The 19,114-nt window shown below is 43.4% G+C and overlaps 1 protein-coding gene across 2 annotated transcripts in view; it reads left to right on the top strand.

Annotated features, from left to right (window-relative positions):
• Window positions 1-18,777, top strand: part of eif2b3 (eukaryotic translation initiation factor 2B, subunit 3 gamma) — a 61,869-nt gene extending 43,092 nt beyond the window's left edge. For both annotated transcript variants that reach the window (XM_084058783.1, XM_084058782.1), the window contains exons 7-12: window positions 2,382-2,503; window positions 3,157-3,350; window positions 4,628-4,690; window positions 5,398-5,546; window positions 10,724-10,827; window positions 18,562-18,777. In XM_084058783.1, the coding sequence (XP_083914909.1) occupies window positions 2,382-2,503; window positions 3,157-3,350; window positions 4,628-4,690; window positions 5,398-5,546; window positions 10,724-10,827; window positions 18,562-18,614 (685 nt within the window). In that variant the 3' untranslated portion in view covers window positions 18,615-18,777. The remainder of the gene's footprint in view (window positions 1-2,381; window positions 2,504-3,156; window positions 3,351-4,627; window positions 4,691-5,397; window positions 5,547-10,723; window positions 10,828-18,561) is intronic.
• Window positions 18,778-19,114: the final 337 nt, after the last annotated feature.

Here is a 19,114-nt window from a genome sequence, read left to right as displayed (position 1 = left end):
CTCTTATCTCCACGCTTCGACTTTTCCTGTTTTTATTTGTTGTTAATCAACACCCTACTTTGTCGCACTGCAGTATAATCGCACGAAAGGGGCAAGAATATCAGATCTACAAGCTCACGTCGTGTCGCCCATGCGACGCGTTGTGAGCTTGTAGATCGGCTGTTTTTGCTCATTTAGGCGTTTTTTTAAGTGAAAGGGAAAAGTAACAGTTGTGGACATACAAGGTTTCCACCTGACAGCGACGATATCTTAAATATTGAAGAATTCAATGTGCACACGCACACGCACAAGCACACGCAAACACACACACACACACACACACACACACACACACACACACACACACACACACACACACACACACACACACACACACACACACACACACACACACACACACACACACACACCCACGCCCACACACTCACACCCTCACATGCACTTACACACCCACCCACACACACACACACACACACACCCGTGCGCTCGCAGGCCGATATAAATGTTATTTTATCAGATCAGCAAAACACTCTCACCCCGCCCCCCCCCATCCCCATCCCCCGACCTTGCACATCATCCTTCATGTTTTCTTGACTTATTCTTTTAACTCAATTCAGCTCTTCTATTGAGCTTTTTTTGTTTTTTCTTCCATTACTCTTCACAACTCTTTCTCGGTTCCTTTCTATCTCTCTCTCTCTCATTCTCTCTCTCTCTCTCTCTCTCTCTCTCTCTCTCTCATTCTCTCTCTCTCTCTCTCTCTCTCTCTCTCTCTCTCTCTCTCTCTCTCTCTCTTCAGCCACTGGGGCGCTCAAGGAGAAAAAATGGACAGAGTAACTGTTGTTTGGCTCTCTTCATTCAGATGGAAATTACAAAATCTCCCCTTAAAAAGAAAAGCAAGAATGAGCGAGCGAGGCAGCGGAGAGGAAGCAGAGCACAGTGCAGAGAGAGAGAGAGAGAGAGGGAGAGAGAGAGAGGGAGGTGGAAGGCAAAGAAAGGGAGGAAAGGAAGGAAATAAATAAAGTCTTTGTTTACATAGGGAGTGTAAAAACACCATTCGCTTTTATCCACTTTCCTTTATTCCCCGAGGAAAAACAAAAACGACTGTGCTATTGCAATTATGACTGGGTAACACTTGTTTATTGAACATTATTATTGGCCCCGGTTATAATACAATAATGATGTCTATGATCCGTCATGCTGTATTATCTGTGTGAACCTGTGCCGATTTACAGTCTGCTTACATACCAGTTTTATGATGTTTTATTAATGGTTTATTAACTGAACACACTGCATGACATCTCATTGCACCAGGTCTATCTCTTCAACCTGTGGAGAGTCGCCATCCCTCATCTTATTATAGGCCAGTGTAGGTTCTTAACGTGGGCGTCCGGGGGGCCCCCAGGGGTCCTTGATGGGGTTCCAGGGGGGGTCCTCCCCGGCTAGAAGATTGACTGATTGTTAGGAACCAAATGGAACCCTTGCGGGGCTCTGTAACCCTGAGAATGAACAGATTAGTTCCATTTGTACACCGTCAGCAAAACCGTCAGTAAAAAGTACATGTACTCAAGTACTGTACTTAAGTACAATTTTGAGGTATTTTGCATTTACTTGAGTATTTCCAATTGTCAATACTTTTACTTCTACTAGTTCATTTGTAGATTTTAATTATTATTACAAAACATACATTAACCACTTCAGCCCTATATATTCTTTGGCTGTTTGAACATAGCCGGCCTACAAGCTCACAAGCGACGCGTTGTGAGCTTGTAGATCTGCTATTTCCAAAAGATTTTTTACACATGACGAACTTGTGAAATAGGACATACTGCATAATGAGTACTTTTACTTTGGTACATTAAGTACATTTTGTGCATTGCGAGATGTAGATTGCTGTTTTTGCTATCTCTGTGCAAAGCTGATGTACCATGAAGTATCACTGTATCGTTGTTGTCGGGCAGAAACCTCTTGTTCTCCATGTTATTTGAACTTTTTGTGTTTTTTCGTAAATGAATGCCCTACTTGATCATACTACAGAGTCACTCACAAGCATCAAAAGCCGCGTTTAAAGCTTGTAGATGCTACTTTTGCTACTTTTTAATTTGAATCCGGAAAAGTACGCTTTGGACATATGTGGTTTCCACCCGACAGAGACGATATAATAGGGCTTAAGTGGTTGATCCACAGTCATTTATTTAGCTGATTATACAAAAAATTGTTTGAAAATGTTTGCGCTGATTTGTTGATATATAATAAATAGAACTATCCAAAAAAATATCTCCTCGATTATTCAATGAATCTAAAAAGTAATCTATAGAATAAGCGCCAAGAAAATAATGTCTAGTTGCAGTCCTACAATGTTTTCTTTTCTCTCTCTCTCTCAGGTCCATTTCTTCCATCCGTGGGGAGCTGCTTCCATATCTAGTGAGGAAACAGTTCTCTAAAAGCGCCAACGACCACACCACCAAAGATGACACCGCCGAGCAGAACCAGAAGAACAAAGATGGTAACACGCACGCACGCACGCACGCACGCACGCACGCACGCACACACGCACGCACGCACACGCACACACGCACTAGGGTTGCCAACCGTCCCTTGAAATAAGGAATCGTCCTTAACCCAATAAAACCAGGAACGTATCTGTTTAACCACCTAAACCGTTATTTTATACTTTGGCTATTCAAAAAGGATTTAGAAAACATTTTTATATATGTATTTAGCCACGGACCCCCATCTCAAAATATTTTGTTCCAGGGACCCTCTCCCCCCCCCCCCCCCCCCCCAGCAGAATTTTAAAAAATTGCAGATATACAGGCTGAATAGGCTGAAGAGTGAAGAAATAGGTCTTGAGCTGTGCTTTAAAGTAACTTTTCAGGATTTTCAGGATTTAAATAAAAAAATAGCAGATGTAGCAGATGGAGTAGGGGTTAATTTACGAAAAAAAAACGAAAAAAGTTAAAATATGGAGATAAGAGGTTTCTGCCCGACAACAACGATATAACACAGGGGCATATTACATATGTGGCGTCACATTGAATTGTCAATATGTGTCCGTTTGAAGTCCAACTGTGTGTGTGTGTGTGTGTGTGTGTGTGTGTGTGTGTGTGTGTGTTTGTGTGTGTGTGTGTGTGTGTGTGTGTTATTATTCCCCCCCAGAGTTCCAGATCTTGTCGTGTGAGGATGAGCCCTGGCAGAAGCTGGCCCAGGAGCGTTCGTGTTGGAACGACCACCGCGGGGACATGAGCGAGGCGTACCACGGCGGCAGGCTGCGCTGCTACGTGCACATCATGGAGCAGGGCCTCTGCTACCGCGTCAACACGCTGGCCGCCTACATAGAGGCCAACCGACTGGTGAGAAGAACATCCAACATGAGCTTGTAGATCTGCTATTTTCAAATAGCCGATGTATAAAGTAGGGCTAAAGTGGTTAATGTAGGTTTAATAATATAATAAATATAATTTATACCTGCGAAGTAACTAGTAACTACAGTTATCAAATAATTGTAGTGGAGTGGTACAATATTTGCCTATATTTGCGATGTAGTGGAGTAGAAGTAAAAGTATTGAAAATTGGAAATACTCCAGTAAATAAAAAATACCTCAAAATTGTACTTAAGTACAGTACTTGAGTAAATGTACTTAGTTACTTTCTACCACTGGTTACGGGTCCAGTGTTTCCCCTTGTACTTCTATGCCTGAAACCCCAAGCTAGAGTCCAGCGCGGGACTGTTTTCTTAATCTCGCTTTTCTGACCACGCCCGCACATGCCCACAATGATTTAATTTCTGACCGCCCGCAGTTCATTTCTGACGGCCGCTCCTGCCCGCAAACAAAACGTTTAGTGTCATTTAGTCCCGCATAGTACCGTAGTAACATTATTACCGTCCAGTCCTGTATACGCCTGCAATATTTCCTTTGAGATCCAAAAACATAGTGAGCGGTCCGTGCGCGAGAGAGGGGCCGTTTATTTGTTAGGAAGTTGCTAACAGAGAGAGGGAGAGAGTTTGTGTGACGGACATATGGCACTATGACAAGCTGCGCACGGTGCGCAGTGTGAGAACGAACACGAGAGAGAGAGAGAGAGAGAGACTCCGCGAAGCAGTAGGGGAAATTACGTTCTCCTCTGAATGTCCATAAGATTCATATCTCATTAACATGCATGACACATGCTCCAGGTGCTCTATATCTGGTTTATTGCGGGACGGTGCAGAATTTCGCGTGGCCCGCAGGTTTTATTTTAATTATTATTTTAATTACAACAAAATCTGTGTTGAAAAAACAACATTCCAGCGGATGGTTATATTGAAAGCTGTGACCCATAGAAAAGTGTCACAACTAGGGGGAGATGTTTCACAAGAGACAATTCAGAATAAAGCCCAATTCATACTTTGTCGCACAACGAAAATATCACACATAAAATCTTGTGTCGTAATAATGATTTACTTACAAATTCAGCGTAGGCACTCATATTTAAACGCATATAGGGGAGACACTGAGGTCCCTTTGGTTGGTGTGTACACTCCCAGAGTTACAAATGGGTAAATGAACAGGATTTATTTAACTGTGTCTTAATGCATAAGCATAATAATTCCTTCTCTTCTCTTCTCTCCTTTCCTGCCCTCCATCAGGCTCCTAAACTGTTTGAGGACCCAGCAGTCCATCCGTCTGCTGTCATCTCTGAGAAGAGTCTGGTGAGAACAACATTTTGGTTTGACTCTACACAATAACACTCTAATAAAAGCCTCACTTTCAAGGTCTTCTCAACAGAGGGTGGAGGTTGTGTTTCCTTTACAGTTTAAATATCAGTACCATTGTTTTTGAAGGCCAGGTAATAATTCATAATAGTAATTTCAAATGCGCTTATAAGGTTTCATAACACTTTACACGTTATAACTGTTTATAATTATGCAACAAAGACAACTTGTAGTTATAATGTGCTTACAGTATATATGTGCTTGTAATGCCATGTGACCAGCACTTATAATACTTAATAAACCTTGTTATAAGGTGTTATGCATAATCATAAACATTTATAATGAGTGTTCTGAAGCCTTATAAATGTGATTGGAATGCATTATAGACCTGACCTTTAAGTGCTGTAAAGTGTTGCCATAATTGCCATATTGGTACATACTACTGTATGACAGTGTAAATATAAATGTAGCGTCACAATTATTTGAATTATTTGAACCACTTTAACCATATGTTATAAAATTTAGCAGATATACAAGCTCATAGCTATGAGCTTGTAGATCTGCCATTTTTGAAAAATCCCACAAAATATTTTTGAGGTGGGGGGCCAAATACATATCATTTTGGGGGTCCTTGACTTGAAAAAGTTTGAGAACCACTGCTGTATGATATCCTATGGCGATGATGATGTTGTGTGTCCCTCCAGGTTGGTTCAGACAGCATCATTGGAGCGTTCTGTCAGGTGGCAGACAGGACGTCCATAAAGAGGTCCACTGTCGGACACTCCACCACCGTGAAAGAGAAGGTCAAAGTCACCAACTCCATCATCATGCACGGAGTCACCATCGAGGAGGGGTGAGGACGCTCGTGCACGCTGCTTTGTCAAATCTTCAGCGTTTAATATGACCCGAGGGGTGTACAAACCGTTGCAAGAAACCTTTTATATCATTATTTGATTATTTATTTTTAGATCGTGAAAATAGCCAATCTACAAGCTCATAGGGAGACCCCTTTTATTGAACAAACACTCTATAGCAATGCTTACTATCATAATACAGAGCTACAACACTTATTATGACAAAAATGAAATCTCACTTACCCTGACTTTCATATTTTTTATTGAGATTCAGAAAGCATAGAGGCGGGGGTGGCTTAGGGAGGAACAGACCAAACACACCGACGGCATTCAATCCCAAACCAGCTATAAGATGCATGTTTCTGTGGAGAGTGGGTGTGCGCAGATGCGTGTCAATTGTGTCATAGCAGTAGAACAGTGGATCACTTTATTGAGCAAAACCTTTTTTGCTCGGTCGAAAAAGGTGGCATTGATGAGCGGCATTCCACTAGTCTATATTGTAATCGAGGAGGCCAGGTTGCTTTGCATTAAAACTCCTGGTCGCCCAGAGCACTCAAATGCGAGGTGTGCCTAGTATGCCATAGAACTGCATGGCAGCTCAAAAAACACTTTCTGTGGACCCTTTCCTACCTCTCTAGTCGTATTTACTTGCACATAAATTACAATGGTAAACTATCAGTATATAAGAATTAAAAAATCTGTTTTTTTTTTCATTCGTATATACTGCTTAACTTTATTTTATCCAGCACCCAGCCTAGTAGGTCTGGGTGGTGCGTGTCTTTTAGCTGTTTACCAGCTTCTCTCTCAACATTAACTATCAATCATTTTGTCTCTCAATCATGAAAACAAAAACTTGTTTGTTAAAAGGTTAAAGCTCTATATTCTGATAGGTTCCATTGTTATATGAGTGTTTGTTACCGGGGTCTCCCCGTATCTCCAGCGCTTTAATAAACAGGGTTTGCCAATTTCAGCCAATCGGGAGAGAGTACCCATTTATCATTCTTTTTTTATTTATCATTTTTTATTTTTTTATTTTTAACTCCTGTAGTGTGAGCCCAGCTTTAGGCAGTAACCCATGCTGCCACATGTGCTTCTGTGTGTCCATGTGTGCATTAGTGCGTGTGCGTGTGCACGGGCGTGCATACCCGTGCGCGCGCGCGTGTGTGTGTGTTTGTGTGTGTGTGTCTTGTATGTGGCGGGGTTACTTGGGTCTTGTTCTCTGTGTTGTGAGGGGTCAAACTCAGCGCCCCGGGCTGACAATGTGTCTATTGGTGTGTGGCCAGCCAGAGACTAGCTCCAAACAAACACACGCATATCTGCTCAAATACACAGCAATGCACATAACAAACCCACATTCATTTCATTTGACTGCAAAGCCCAGCGCTGCAGTTCAAATGATTCTCATATTAACATGATGCGCAGTGTTTTAGCATCATGCCTTAACCGTAGTATGACGAATAGTGGTAAAAATAGGGTTATGTGTCGTACCATGGAGTTTACACGAAGTGAGCCTTTTAGAGGTGCTGTTTTTGAAAGTTTCGGCTGTAAATGTCTAAGAAACCTGTTCTTTCAGACATCTGCCATGCCCTTTATTGTGGGTATTTTTCGGATTGATTTACACAGCAGTAGTGAGCAGTTTCCCAGTTTTGTCACATAAAAAAAAGGTTGTAATTTAAACTGGAAACCTTTCAGTCACTTTTGGGTGAGTATGAATCTACCTTAAGTCATAAAAGTCTTGATAAGAGGCTCGACTATAACACACATTCACCTTCTCTCGCTTTCCAACCTTTTCTTTTGTCTCTTTCATTTATATTTGTTGATTGGAGTTCCCCAATGGGGTCTATACTACGTCCCCTCCTTTTGCTTCCCTCTACACCAAATATCTTCGCCGGAAACAGACCACTATTTTGCCTGATGTTAAGCTCCAGAATGGAGACGCTAGGGTTCATAAACATGTTCTCTCTCTCTCTCTCTCTCTCTCTCTCTCTCTCTCTCTCTCTCCATCCATCTCTGTTAAGCCCCTCAGGGACCCCATCCAACCAGCATGACGTTGCTGTCGGGTGGAAACCTCATATGTCCAAAACTGTTACTTTCAGGATTGAAAAAAATAAATAAAACAGAAGATCTTTGCTATTCGCTTTGAGCTTGTAGATCTGCAATCTTTTGCTATTTTTGCTACTTTTGCTGTACTATGACGAAGTAAGGCATTAATTTACCTCCCCAAAAAAGTTAGAATATGTAGATAAGAGGTTTCTGCCAGACAGCAACGATGATGAGGACCCTCGTCATGCCTGTATCGGTGTTGCACATAAAGGCAACGGAAGAGTCTTGAACAAGGGGGGTAGAGGCTGGGAGGGGAGTGGGGGATGTATGGGGGCAAGCTAGCCAGTAAGAAAAAAGTAAAAAAAGAAATAGCAATTCTTTCTTTTCTTTTCTTTTCTTTGAGGACATAAGAAGGAAGGGAGAAAGGAAGGAAAAGCAAGAAAAGAAAGAAAAGCAAGAAAGAGGCAGAATGAGGGGATTAGCAGATCCCGGCCATGTCGCAGAAGCCTCTCGCATTTCTGGACTCTTTTGTTTGGAACCTGGCGAGAGCCTTGTTGACAAAGCGCTGCGTGTTTGGGATGGGATGGGGGGCAACTGTGGTAGGGGTCAACTTAGGGAAGAGGGGGGGGCATAGGAGGTGTTGGGGTGAGGTGTGTGTGTGTGTGTGTGTGTGTGTGTGTGTGTGTGTGTGTGTGTGTGTGTGTGTGTGTGTGTGTGTGTGAACGTGTGAACGTGTGTGTGAGGGGAGGGGGTGGTCACAGCAAGGAGGAGTCCTGGTGTTAGTAATTAGTGGTGTTTCAGCTTGGAGGCTTCTTTGGTGGTCTCTCTCTCTCTCTCTCTCTCTCTCTCTCTCTCTCTCTCTCTCTCTCTCTCTCTCTCTCTCTCTCTCTCTCTCTCTCTCTCTCTCTCTCTCTCTCTCTCTCTCTCTCTCTCTCTCTCTCTCTCTCTCTCTCTCTCTCTCTCTCTCTCTCTCTCTCTCTCTCTCTCTCTCTTTCTGTGTTACAAAACTCTTGCAACTTGTAATCTCCCAACTACTACCACTACCACCTAGTCAGTCAGGCACACATGCACGCCACACACACACACACACACACACACACACACACACACACACACACACACACACACACACACACAGTCTGCTCTCGCTCTCTCCCAACAACCATAACCACCTGAATTGCATGGACCAATGCAAACGTGTGTGTGTGTGTGTGTGTGTGTGTGTGAGAGGTGTGGAGGGCCAAGCATGTGTGCGTCATTGCCTGGACGAGACATACGTGTTCTCCCATGGCTTCCCCAAGCTACACACACACACACACACACACACACACACACACACACACACACACAGCTCTCCCTGGCTGTCACACACAGGACCGTCTGTGTCTCTTCTCCAAGAATTTTATGGTGTGTGTGTGTGTGTGTGTGTGTGTGTGTGTGTGTGTGTGTGTGTGTGTGTGTGTGTGTGTGTGTGTGTGTGTGTGTGTGTGTGTGTGTGTGTGTGTGTGTGTGTGGCGGCTTGGCACTGCCAGCCCAGGTGGGACCATGGCACAAGGTGAATGCCCTCTAACACATGCACATACTCTCACACACACACACACACACACACACACACACACACACACACACACACACACACACACACACACACACATACAGCATGGGTCTTAGTTCTTTAATATGTATGCTAATAAGGTATCATTACATTCATTTGAGAGCCGTAGTGTGAGGGCCAGAGACGCAACGCAGCATTGTGACTGGAAGGTTGCCGGTTTGATTCCCCCGGACCGGGAGGGCTAAAGCAAAAATTCTGGAGTCATGGCAACTGAATGAACGTCCCTGCGGTCAATAATGTGCCCTTGAGCAGGGCACTCAACTCCCACAGCTGCTCCAGGGGGGAGCTGCTCAGTGGCCAACCATGGAAGATTGCGGTCGCGCTGGGCAACTCCCAAGACTGAATGTGCATAACTGTGTTGAGTGTTGAGCAGGGCGTCACTGAAAAAGAACATACCCACTGTGTGTGTGTGTGTGTGTGTGTGTGTGTGTGTGTGTGTGTGTGTGTGTGTGTGTGTGTGTGTGTGTGTGTGTGTGTGTGTGTGTGTGTGTGTGTGTGACTGTGTGTGTGTGACTGTGTGTGTGTGCAGGCCTTAGCTGAAGGGGGAATGGACAGAATATGGACCATAAACATGTTCTTACCTTCCAGCAGGCATCATTGAACCGCAAACAGGAAAAAAAAGTGGGGAAATAATGTTTAGCACTGCCAACGCCACCACAGCAAAACATTTAACTCCTGCCGTGTTCAAGCTTTCACCAGCTGGTTCCAAGCTCTGGTACCCGAACAGAGCCACAGGCTTCTTCCGACCATTCCGAGTCCCCAGATGACAGGATTAGTTTTATGTTTTTATTACTTTTTATTCTTAATGTTTGAGTCCTGAGCTGAAAAGGGGTTTTGAGAACACAGAAAAAAGGGAATTTGTTCATATAGACATGAAAGCTCAGTTTCAGGCAACTTTTATTGGTTTGAAATCCAGAGCCAGGAAACCCTACACATTGATCATATTCACACAGCGGACATTTTACTCTTATGGTGTACATGTTATTCCCAAGGCAAAAACACACAAAACAAATGAGATTTTATTTAGCTTTAATCCATGTATTCCATCCACCATGGCTTGCCAAGTTGGACTGCACGCTTGTCGATGTGTGAGGCCTTGAGGCTCGCCCGTGCGAACCGCAAGGCGAGTGCGTGCCTGCGATGAGCAGCCAGTGTCGGTGCACCTGCCTTGTTGTCAAGCGATTTTTAAAAGTCATTCATTTGTTATAAATCCTTGGAACATACGCAGGACGTTGAGTGAACCAAAACGAGCACTCCCCAATTTTCTTTCCTTGAGAAAAGCTCACACGCTAGTCGCCGGGGGGTGAGAGTATGATGTAAGAGCAAAATGGCCACTGTGTGAATATGATCAATATATGTTTTTTCATGGTCAACCGTCAATTACAGAACTGTAATTGTGTGTGTGTGTGTGTGTGTGTGTGTGTGTGTGTGTGTGTGTGTGTGTGTGTGTGTGTGTGTGTGTGTGTGTGTGTGTGTGTGTGTGTGTGTGTGTGTGTGCGTGTGCGCGCGCATTTTCAGGTGTAATATCCAAGGCAGTGTGATCTGTAGCAACGCTGTTATCGGTAGAGGAGCAGACCTTAAATACTGTCTGGTGGGAAATGGTCAACGCATAGAGCCAGAGGGTAAGACACACACACGTACACACACACACACACACACACACACACACACACACACACACACACACACACACACACACACACACACACACACACACACACACACACACACACACACACAGTGTGTGTCCTTTGCTCAGGATACAATATAAAGATTGAGATCCAATCTGTCATCACTCTTATTTGGCTAAATTGGCTTGTCTCTAATTTGCCTTCTTTTATTATTAAAAACAAATATGTGTTATTTCATAAGCAATATCCTGACCACAAGGAAATATTGTTTATACAGTTTAACAATAAACTTTCTTGTTTATTGTGTTCTGGGTAGCTCAGTCGGTAGAGCACTCGCCCATGGTTCTGGGTTTGAAACCCGGGCAGTGTTAACTCAGCGTATGAGTAAGTACTGGGAGCCCATGGTAGGTGTTGTGCTCCACCTCAGCAGTCCATCTCCCAGGGGTCTAGCTTATTGAAAAGGGATTAGTCACCCTCGTTCTCACCTCACAGTACTACCAACAATAAGCCTCCTACTTATTGTCCAAAATGACATCAGTGCTCTGAAACATAATAAATACACAATAAATAAAAAAAACACACACTCAAATGGAACAATATATTACTAAATTACTCCAAGAGTCCCTTTCTGCATTATTTTCTGTAAAAAAAAGTTTTCATATGCTGATACCGATATATACTGTCGCAGACCTATGATAGACCAAATTCGACCGATAATATCTGCCGACCATTACATCATCAGTCAGCAGATTTTAGACCGATATATTGAACGGGCTCTAAAATCTTTTTTTATTCCCAAATATTAAAATATATCCCTGAAAAGAAAACTATAAACTTAATGACTTCATTTCTCTGCTCTTGCAGATGATGTTTTGCAGTGTTTTTTTATGTCAGTGTAGACGTTCTTCCTGCATCAGGCCAGTTGTGTCATTGACACCCCATTTGCTCTTTTTTCCACATAAACTGACTGACCACAAAACAAATACCTCAACTGTATTAAGTCACCTTACCACATCCCATCTTTCTCCTCCCCCTCACTTCCAGTATTAAATGTTGTTTACTATGTTTGGAACAAGCTGACTTTTCTGTGTTATCCATAACTCCACTTGACCTGAAATATCGAAAGCATTCCTGTACTAAGAGGGGCCTAACGGACCAACAGGCGAAGGGTGATATGTACACAGTAAAATCATCAGTGTTTGATTCATCCATTTGTAACTCAAGAGAGTCTGCAAATGTAACCAAATGGACATTTGTACCACATGAACCCTAGCGTCCTTATTTTTTTCTCTGAACACTCACCATCAGAAATTGGTAAATTAGGGAATAATGGTTAGGGCATGATAAGGGCATAGTTTTACTGAGGTTACGTTTAGGAATAAGGTTGGGTTTAGGCATAGTTTTACTGAGGTTAAGTTTAGGAATAAGGTTAGGTTTAGGCATAGTTTTACTGAGGTTACGTTGAGGAATAAGGTTAGGTTTAGGCATAGTTTTCCTGAGGTTACGTTTAGGAATAATGTTAGGTTTAGGCATAGTTTTACTGAGGTTACGTTTTGGAGTAAGGTTAAGTTTAGGCATAGTTTTACTTATGTTATGTTTAGGAATAAGGTTAGGTTTAGGCATAGTTTTACTGCGGTTACGTTTAGGAGTAAGGTTAGGGTTAGGCATAGTTTTACTTATGTTATGTTTAGGAATAAGGTTAGGTTTAGGCATAGTTTTACTGAGGTTACGTTTAGGAGTATAAGGTTAAGTTTAGGCATAGTTTTACTTATGTTACGTTTAGGAATAAGGTTAGGTTTAGGCATAGTTTTTCTGAGGTTACGTTTAGGAGTAAGGTTAGGTTTAGGCATAGTTTTACTGAGGTTACGTTTAGGAATAACTGGTACAGACCTTTCCAAGGCCAACAATTCTGTTCTCATTGTGTGTTCGAATCTGCCTTTTTGCAGCATGTGTTCACCTTCTTGCAGTCCTTGATCTCTCCTAGCATTAAGCTGTGTGCCGTTTTATGGCGCAGAAATGCTTTTCCAAAGATAATTGAGCCATTTTGTGTCCCCAGACAGATTCGACTGAATGCATACTGTACATGCAAGCACTTTCAACCACATGCATACCCGCAAACACATTACAGCCGAATGCACGCAAACACTTAGAACCAAATGCACACACACACACAAACACATTCAACATATACGCACTACGGGGTAGCGCACGCTGGCCCGATGAGATCCCTTTAATGGACAGGATATGTTTTCCCCCAGGCTGCGAGTCAAATAATGTGCTAATCTATGTGTGTGGCTTGTGTTTGCGTGTGCCAAGCGTTTCTAGCTTACTAGGAGACTTTCTTAATTCAGAACTCTGTCCGATAGAGATTTGTTCCATTTTTTTTCTCCCTTAATCCTCTTGTCCCTAGACCTGGCTGTGGTGTGTGTGTGCATGCGCATGTGTGTGAGTGAGTGTGTGTGTGTGTGTGTGTGTGTGTGTGTGTGTGTGTGTGTGTGTGTGTGTGTGTGTGTGTGTGTGTGTGTGTGTGTGTGTGTGTGTGTGTGTGTGTGTGTGTGTGTGTGTGTGTGTGCGGCGCGCGCATGCATGTGTGTGTGCGTGCGTGCGTGTGCACGCTCACGTTGGAGGTGGCTTGAGGCTGCTGCTGTTGAATTCCGGGTGGTCCTGTTCTGGCCCTGCTCTCTAACCTCTCCATCAAAGTGACACGCACACACACACACACACACACACTCACACACACACACACACACACACACACACACACACGCACACACACAGAAAACCAGAGAGAGAGAGAGCTGAGCTCCCAGACCGAGCAGGCTAATTGAGTGAACAACAGGCAGCTCCAAGTGCTACCAACAGGACGACAGGAGAGATCAAGCTAACCCCCCCTCCCCTCAAAAAAAATGTATCAAAACATTACAACATTCACTCGGAACTTGTCTTTAAACCCCCGAGGGCGAGCGCCAAGGAGCGCAACCGTGTAGTCACACACCAAGCAAACCTCAGGCTCCACTCTGTTACTGACGGGACACCACGTTAACACTAAATTAACACTCCCTAGCACCGTGTTAACACTGTCTGCCCCTAGCCTCTCTCTTCCACACTCCCTCTCTCTACCGTTTTAACACTGTCTGCCCCTAGCCTCTCTCTTCCACACTCCCTCTCTCTACCGTTTTAACACTGTCTGCCCCTAGCCTCTCTCTTCCACACTCCCTCTCTCTACCGTTTTAACACTGTCTGCCCCTAGCCTCTCTCTTCCACACTCCCTAGCTCTACCGTTTTTAACACTGTCTGCCCCTAGCCTCTCTCTACCGTTTTTAACACTCTCTGGCCCTGGCCTCTCTCTACAGTTTTAACATTGTCTCCCCCTATAGCCTCTCTCTTCCGCGCTCCCTCTCTCTGCTTCAGTACGCCTTAGACTTGGAGCACCACATGGACTGAATCAAAGCGTCCGCACAGAAATCAAATTCATAAAAAATAAACACATTCAAAAGCAGATGACAGAAAAATGTACTGTCCACACAGTGAACCCCTTAGTGTTAATTTAACTCAGAGGAGTGTACAAATGGAACCACATGGACCCGTACGGGTCCATGTGGTTCCATTTGCGCACTCCTACAGTTAAATTAACACTGAGAATTTTACCGTCTGTCTACCTGTGTGTGACGTATAACTGCAGTACTATATAATATCGTCTCTGTCGGGTGGAAACCTCATGTGTCCAGAACTGTTACTTTTCAGGATTCAAATTCAAAAGCATCAAAAGTAGCAGATCTACGAGCTCAAAACGCGGTGCGGAGCGACGCGTTTTGAGCTTGTCGATCTGCTACTTTTGCTGTTTGAATCCTGAAAAGTAACAGAACCTTTTTTGTGACTCCGTAGTATGATGAAGTAGGGCCTTTAATTTACGACAAAAGCTCAAAAAGTTAAAATATGGAGATAAGAGGTTTCTGCCCGACAGCAACGATATAATAAGTCTGTCTTTAACTCCGTCATAGTGGCTGGTGTTGGGGAGTATTAACAGGGCATGCTGTCTCACTCTCCACACCAGCCCAGCAGCACACTGACCCAACACTGCTAAAGGCATTACACTCCCCCTGTACTGTTAGCAGCTACAGACCACCCTGACAGCTAACCACACACACACACACACACACACACACACACACACCCAGTGACGTCTGTCTGTCAGGTGTTGATATTTGAAAGATACAGACTGCCCCTCTGGGTGCTTTGATAAACAGACACACACACGCACTCATTCATACGTACAATGTGAATACACCGACCTGCAAATACTTTTGTGTAGACACACACACATACACACACACATACACACACACACACATACACACACCTACACACACACACACATACACACACACGCGCACAGACGCACACACACGCGCCCACACACACACACACACACACACACACACACACACACACACACTGTACTCTGACTGTCTTCTCTCCTGGAGAATATACCATGTGCTGCTTTACGGTGTTCCATGCTCCGCTCCTCTCCTCCTCTCCTCTCTCTTCTCATCCACTCTCCTCTCCCAGGACTCCCTCTTTCCCAGGTGTTTCGCCGTGGTTTTGAGGTTATTAGGTTAAGGCAGTGGTTCCCAAACAGTGGGTCGCGGACCCATTTTTATAACCCATAAAAAAGAAATGTGTGAAAATAGCAGATCGAGTAGTGAAATTATCAGATCTACAAGCTCACAACCCATCGCATCGCGACGGGTTGTGAGCTTGTAGATTGGCTATTTTTGCAAATTTCTCTTTTGGGACACGGACCAAAACAGTTTGGGCAGCACTTGGTTAAGGCATATTTTCTGTGAGGTTAGGTTTTAGGCATATAACCAACCACGCCCACCTGGGCGAAACACCAAAGAAAGAGGGAGTCCCTCCTCTCCCCTCTACTATACTCTACTCTCCTCTCCCGTCTCCTCTCCTCTCCCATGCTTCATTCCTCCCCTCTAAACAATGGAGGCCAGAACCAGGTCTTTGTAGTGGATTCCTTCACACCAGAATCTGTCTGTGTGGACGCAACATTAATCAGTCCCACCACAGTTTACTTTGGATGTGCGCTAATGCTTGCCGACGGAGGGACGGTAAGGAGTAGAAGCTCCTTGTGTTGAGCAGGCTGGGGTGAACGTGAAGGAGAGAGAAAGAGGGAGATTAAGTGGGATAGGGGCTGGCCATCTAAATTCTGGTAGCATCTTTTCCTTTTCTTTTTGTCAGGTTTGAATCAGTGTTCATTTTGACGGCAGATTTTGATGTAGTTTTTGTCTTGTTTTAGTCTTTTGAATAAAATTACATTAAGTTTTAGTCATCTGAAATGCTTTAGTTTTAGTCTAGTTTTGGTCGACTAAATCTATAGTTGATTTGGTCGTCAAAAATCTATTTTGGCAGCCCTTGATGGCGTCGTAATGCCTGATTTGTAGACTGGCTACCGAAAATAGCCGATATACAAGCTCATAACGCGTCGCAGACGTGCGCAACCAAGCATAAAATGACTTGTCTTAGTTCTACTGGATCTCTTCTCCACTAGTCCCACCCTAACATTTCAGTCTAGACATTTAGTCTCGTCAATATATTTAGTCATAGTTTCAGTCAACGAAATGAACACTGGTTTGAATGCTCGTAATGTTGACCTTGGTTTTGCTGCACTTCAAAAACAGGTACTGCTTGGGATTTCTAGAAAATATTAGATCTTCAAGTTCACAACACGTTGTGAGCTTGTACATCTGCTATTCATGAAAGTTTTGAACATTTTGTTGGAAAAACCTTGAAACTCATATGAGAAACTCATACCACATAAGACATGCCCAAAGTAGGGATGGCAGGTTTAAAGTGGTCACTTCAAAGGCTTGGCGTACTCAACAAAAAAAAGGATGAACCATAGGAATGAACTGTCTTTGACCAGTAACATAGAACTTTAAAAGATGAACCGCACTCACAAGTTGAACGTCTCTTGAGGTTGTTTTATTTTTTATTTACAGCAGCAGTTTGAAAGTGGTAAAGTGTTTTGAAGTGTGCCAAATGTGTGAGGACAGCTGTTATGGACAGTGACGTCCACAAGGTCCAGAAGAGGAAAGCGTTTTGATTGCTTTTCCGTATAACCTCCATCTTTCAAAGTACATGGCGACACATTTGCGCTTTGACGGTGGTGCCAATAAGCAAATGAATTGTGTCCTTGCATCCAGTCGGCCTCCAGCCGCGGTGGATTCGAACCCCCTAAATGCTGCGGTGGTGGGGGCGGGTACTTTACCGCTGCGCCATCCGAGCGCCTCGTACACTCTGTAATATCATGACTAAACCAACGTCAGCAGCACGTGCATGTGGGCGACCCATGCCTCACTATAATGCATGTAATGTTGTGCAACATCTCTCAGTGGGTCTGGTCTTTAACCCATTCAATCCAGGAACGCATAGCTGTGTCATTTTAGATTTTTAGCTATAAGCATTATTTTATACTTTGGGCTATTTAAAAATAGCTGATATACAAGCTCGATCTGCAATTTTATTTTGAAAAATCGTTAAACTTTGTGCAAATCTTTATATATATTTTTAACGTGAACATTTGTAACTCAAATCTTTGCTTATGGGGATTCTACAAAATATCAAACGTTTTTTTTTTTTTTTTTTAAACGTATGTTGCTATAATATCAGTGGACCACCCAAAATGATATGTGTTTGGCTGCGGCCCCCCCATCTAAAATATTTTGTTCCAGGGACCCCCAGAAGCAAAGATTTGAGTTAAAAATGTATATATATATATTCAAAGATTTGCAGACATTTTCACAATTTTCTTTTTACAAAAATAGCAGATCTACAAGCTCATAGCACGGCACTCGGTGCCGCGCTATGAGCTTGTAGATCTGCTATTTTTTGAATAGCCAAATAAATCTTAAAATGACACAGATCGATGCGTTCCCAGTCTTAATGTGTTAAGATGCAGGATCAGTGCCCAGATACCTGTCAAACTACTTCTCTAGACTGAGTGATGCCCACGGGCGTAACACCAGAAGGAGCTCACCTGACCTCGTTCCCCCAAAATTTGGCTCAAACGTGGAGGGAAATGCATTCTAACTATGCTGCCACCAAAATGTGGAATTCCCTACCAAAACCCATTCTCCCGGGATCTTGACTCCCTACCCACACTCAAGACCAACCTACAATTGAGAATAGTTTTAACCCCTTGAAAACTTTGGTCGTAGCATCCTCTGCCCCCCCCCCACCCCCACCCCTCCTTTCTCTGTAAATATACCTTTTGATGTTACTGAGTTTTCTACCAATATGTATTGTATGTATGTATGTATGTATTATTATGTATTACTTAGTACAATGGACCACAATGGAAACATTTTGTGTTGTCCTTTCAGCATAACCTTTGACTACTACCTGTTCTGCTAACAAATTTGTTAATAAAGTATTCAATCGGCCCAGACGGCTGGCGTAGCGGTCCGGGCACCTAGGCTCAATGTAGCGCGTTGCAGGTTGGAGTCCCGATTCCAACGGCCTTTCCTGCGCGTCACTCCCTATCTCTCTCTCTCCCTATTTCCTGTCAAACTACTGTCCTATCAATAAAGGCATAAAAGCCCAAAAATAAATCTTTTAAAAGAAAAAAAAGTATCAATCAATCAATCTAACTCTCCCTCTCTCTCTCTCTCTCTCTCTCTCTCTCTCTCTCGCTCCTCTCTTGCTGTGGTCCAGTTGAGAGGACCAATGAGGTGATTGTTGGGACTGACCAGCTGATGGAGATCTAGGCCTAATGAAGGATACCAGGCGTCATCTCTCTGACCACCACACCACTGATGGACAGGCAGGCTGGCCAATCAGGAATTTATAGCTGTGGTTTGACACACCCACACGTTGCGCTCATAGGATTTTTTTTCTTTTTAAAATAAAAGCAGTTGTATTTAAGTGGAATTTGTTTCATTCGTGTTTGTCTGATAGTTTTACTAAGTTGCATTTATCCATTTGTAACGGAGAATGTACAAATGTGACCAAATGGACTCCATGGTTACATTTATACATTCCCAGAGTTAAATTAACACTCAGGAGTTCACAATCTAAAGTTCCTTATTAATCAGCATTTACATTTTTTGACTAGCTGACAACGCGTCGGTACACACCAACTTGACAACTTGTAGATTAGCGCAAGCGAGTCCCTCACGCTGAACGTTAATTACGTAAATACTAAAAAGCCTACTCTCATGTGTAGCCTAATGAGAATAAGAAGTGAGATTACAAAGTTGTTGTTTTT

The sequence above is a fragment of the Gymnoscopelus microlampas genome (genome assembly GCF_963454915.1).
Source record: "Gymnoscopelus microlampas genome assembly, chromosome: 5".
Lineage (NCBI taxonomy): Eukaryota > Metazoa > Chordata > Actinopteri > Myctophiformes > Myctophidae > Gymnoscopelus > Gymnoscopelus microlampas.
The sequence above is the reverse complement of the archived record's forward strand: the minus strand, read 5'-3'. Positions and strand labels throughout refer to the sequence as shown.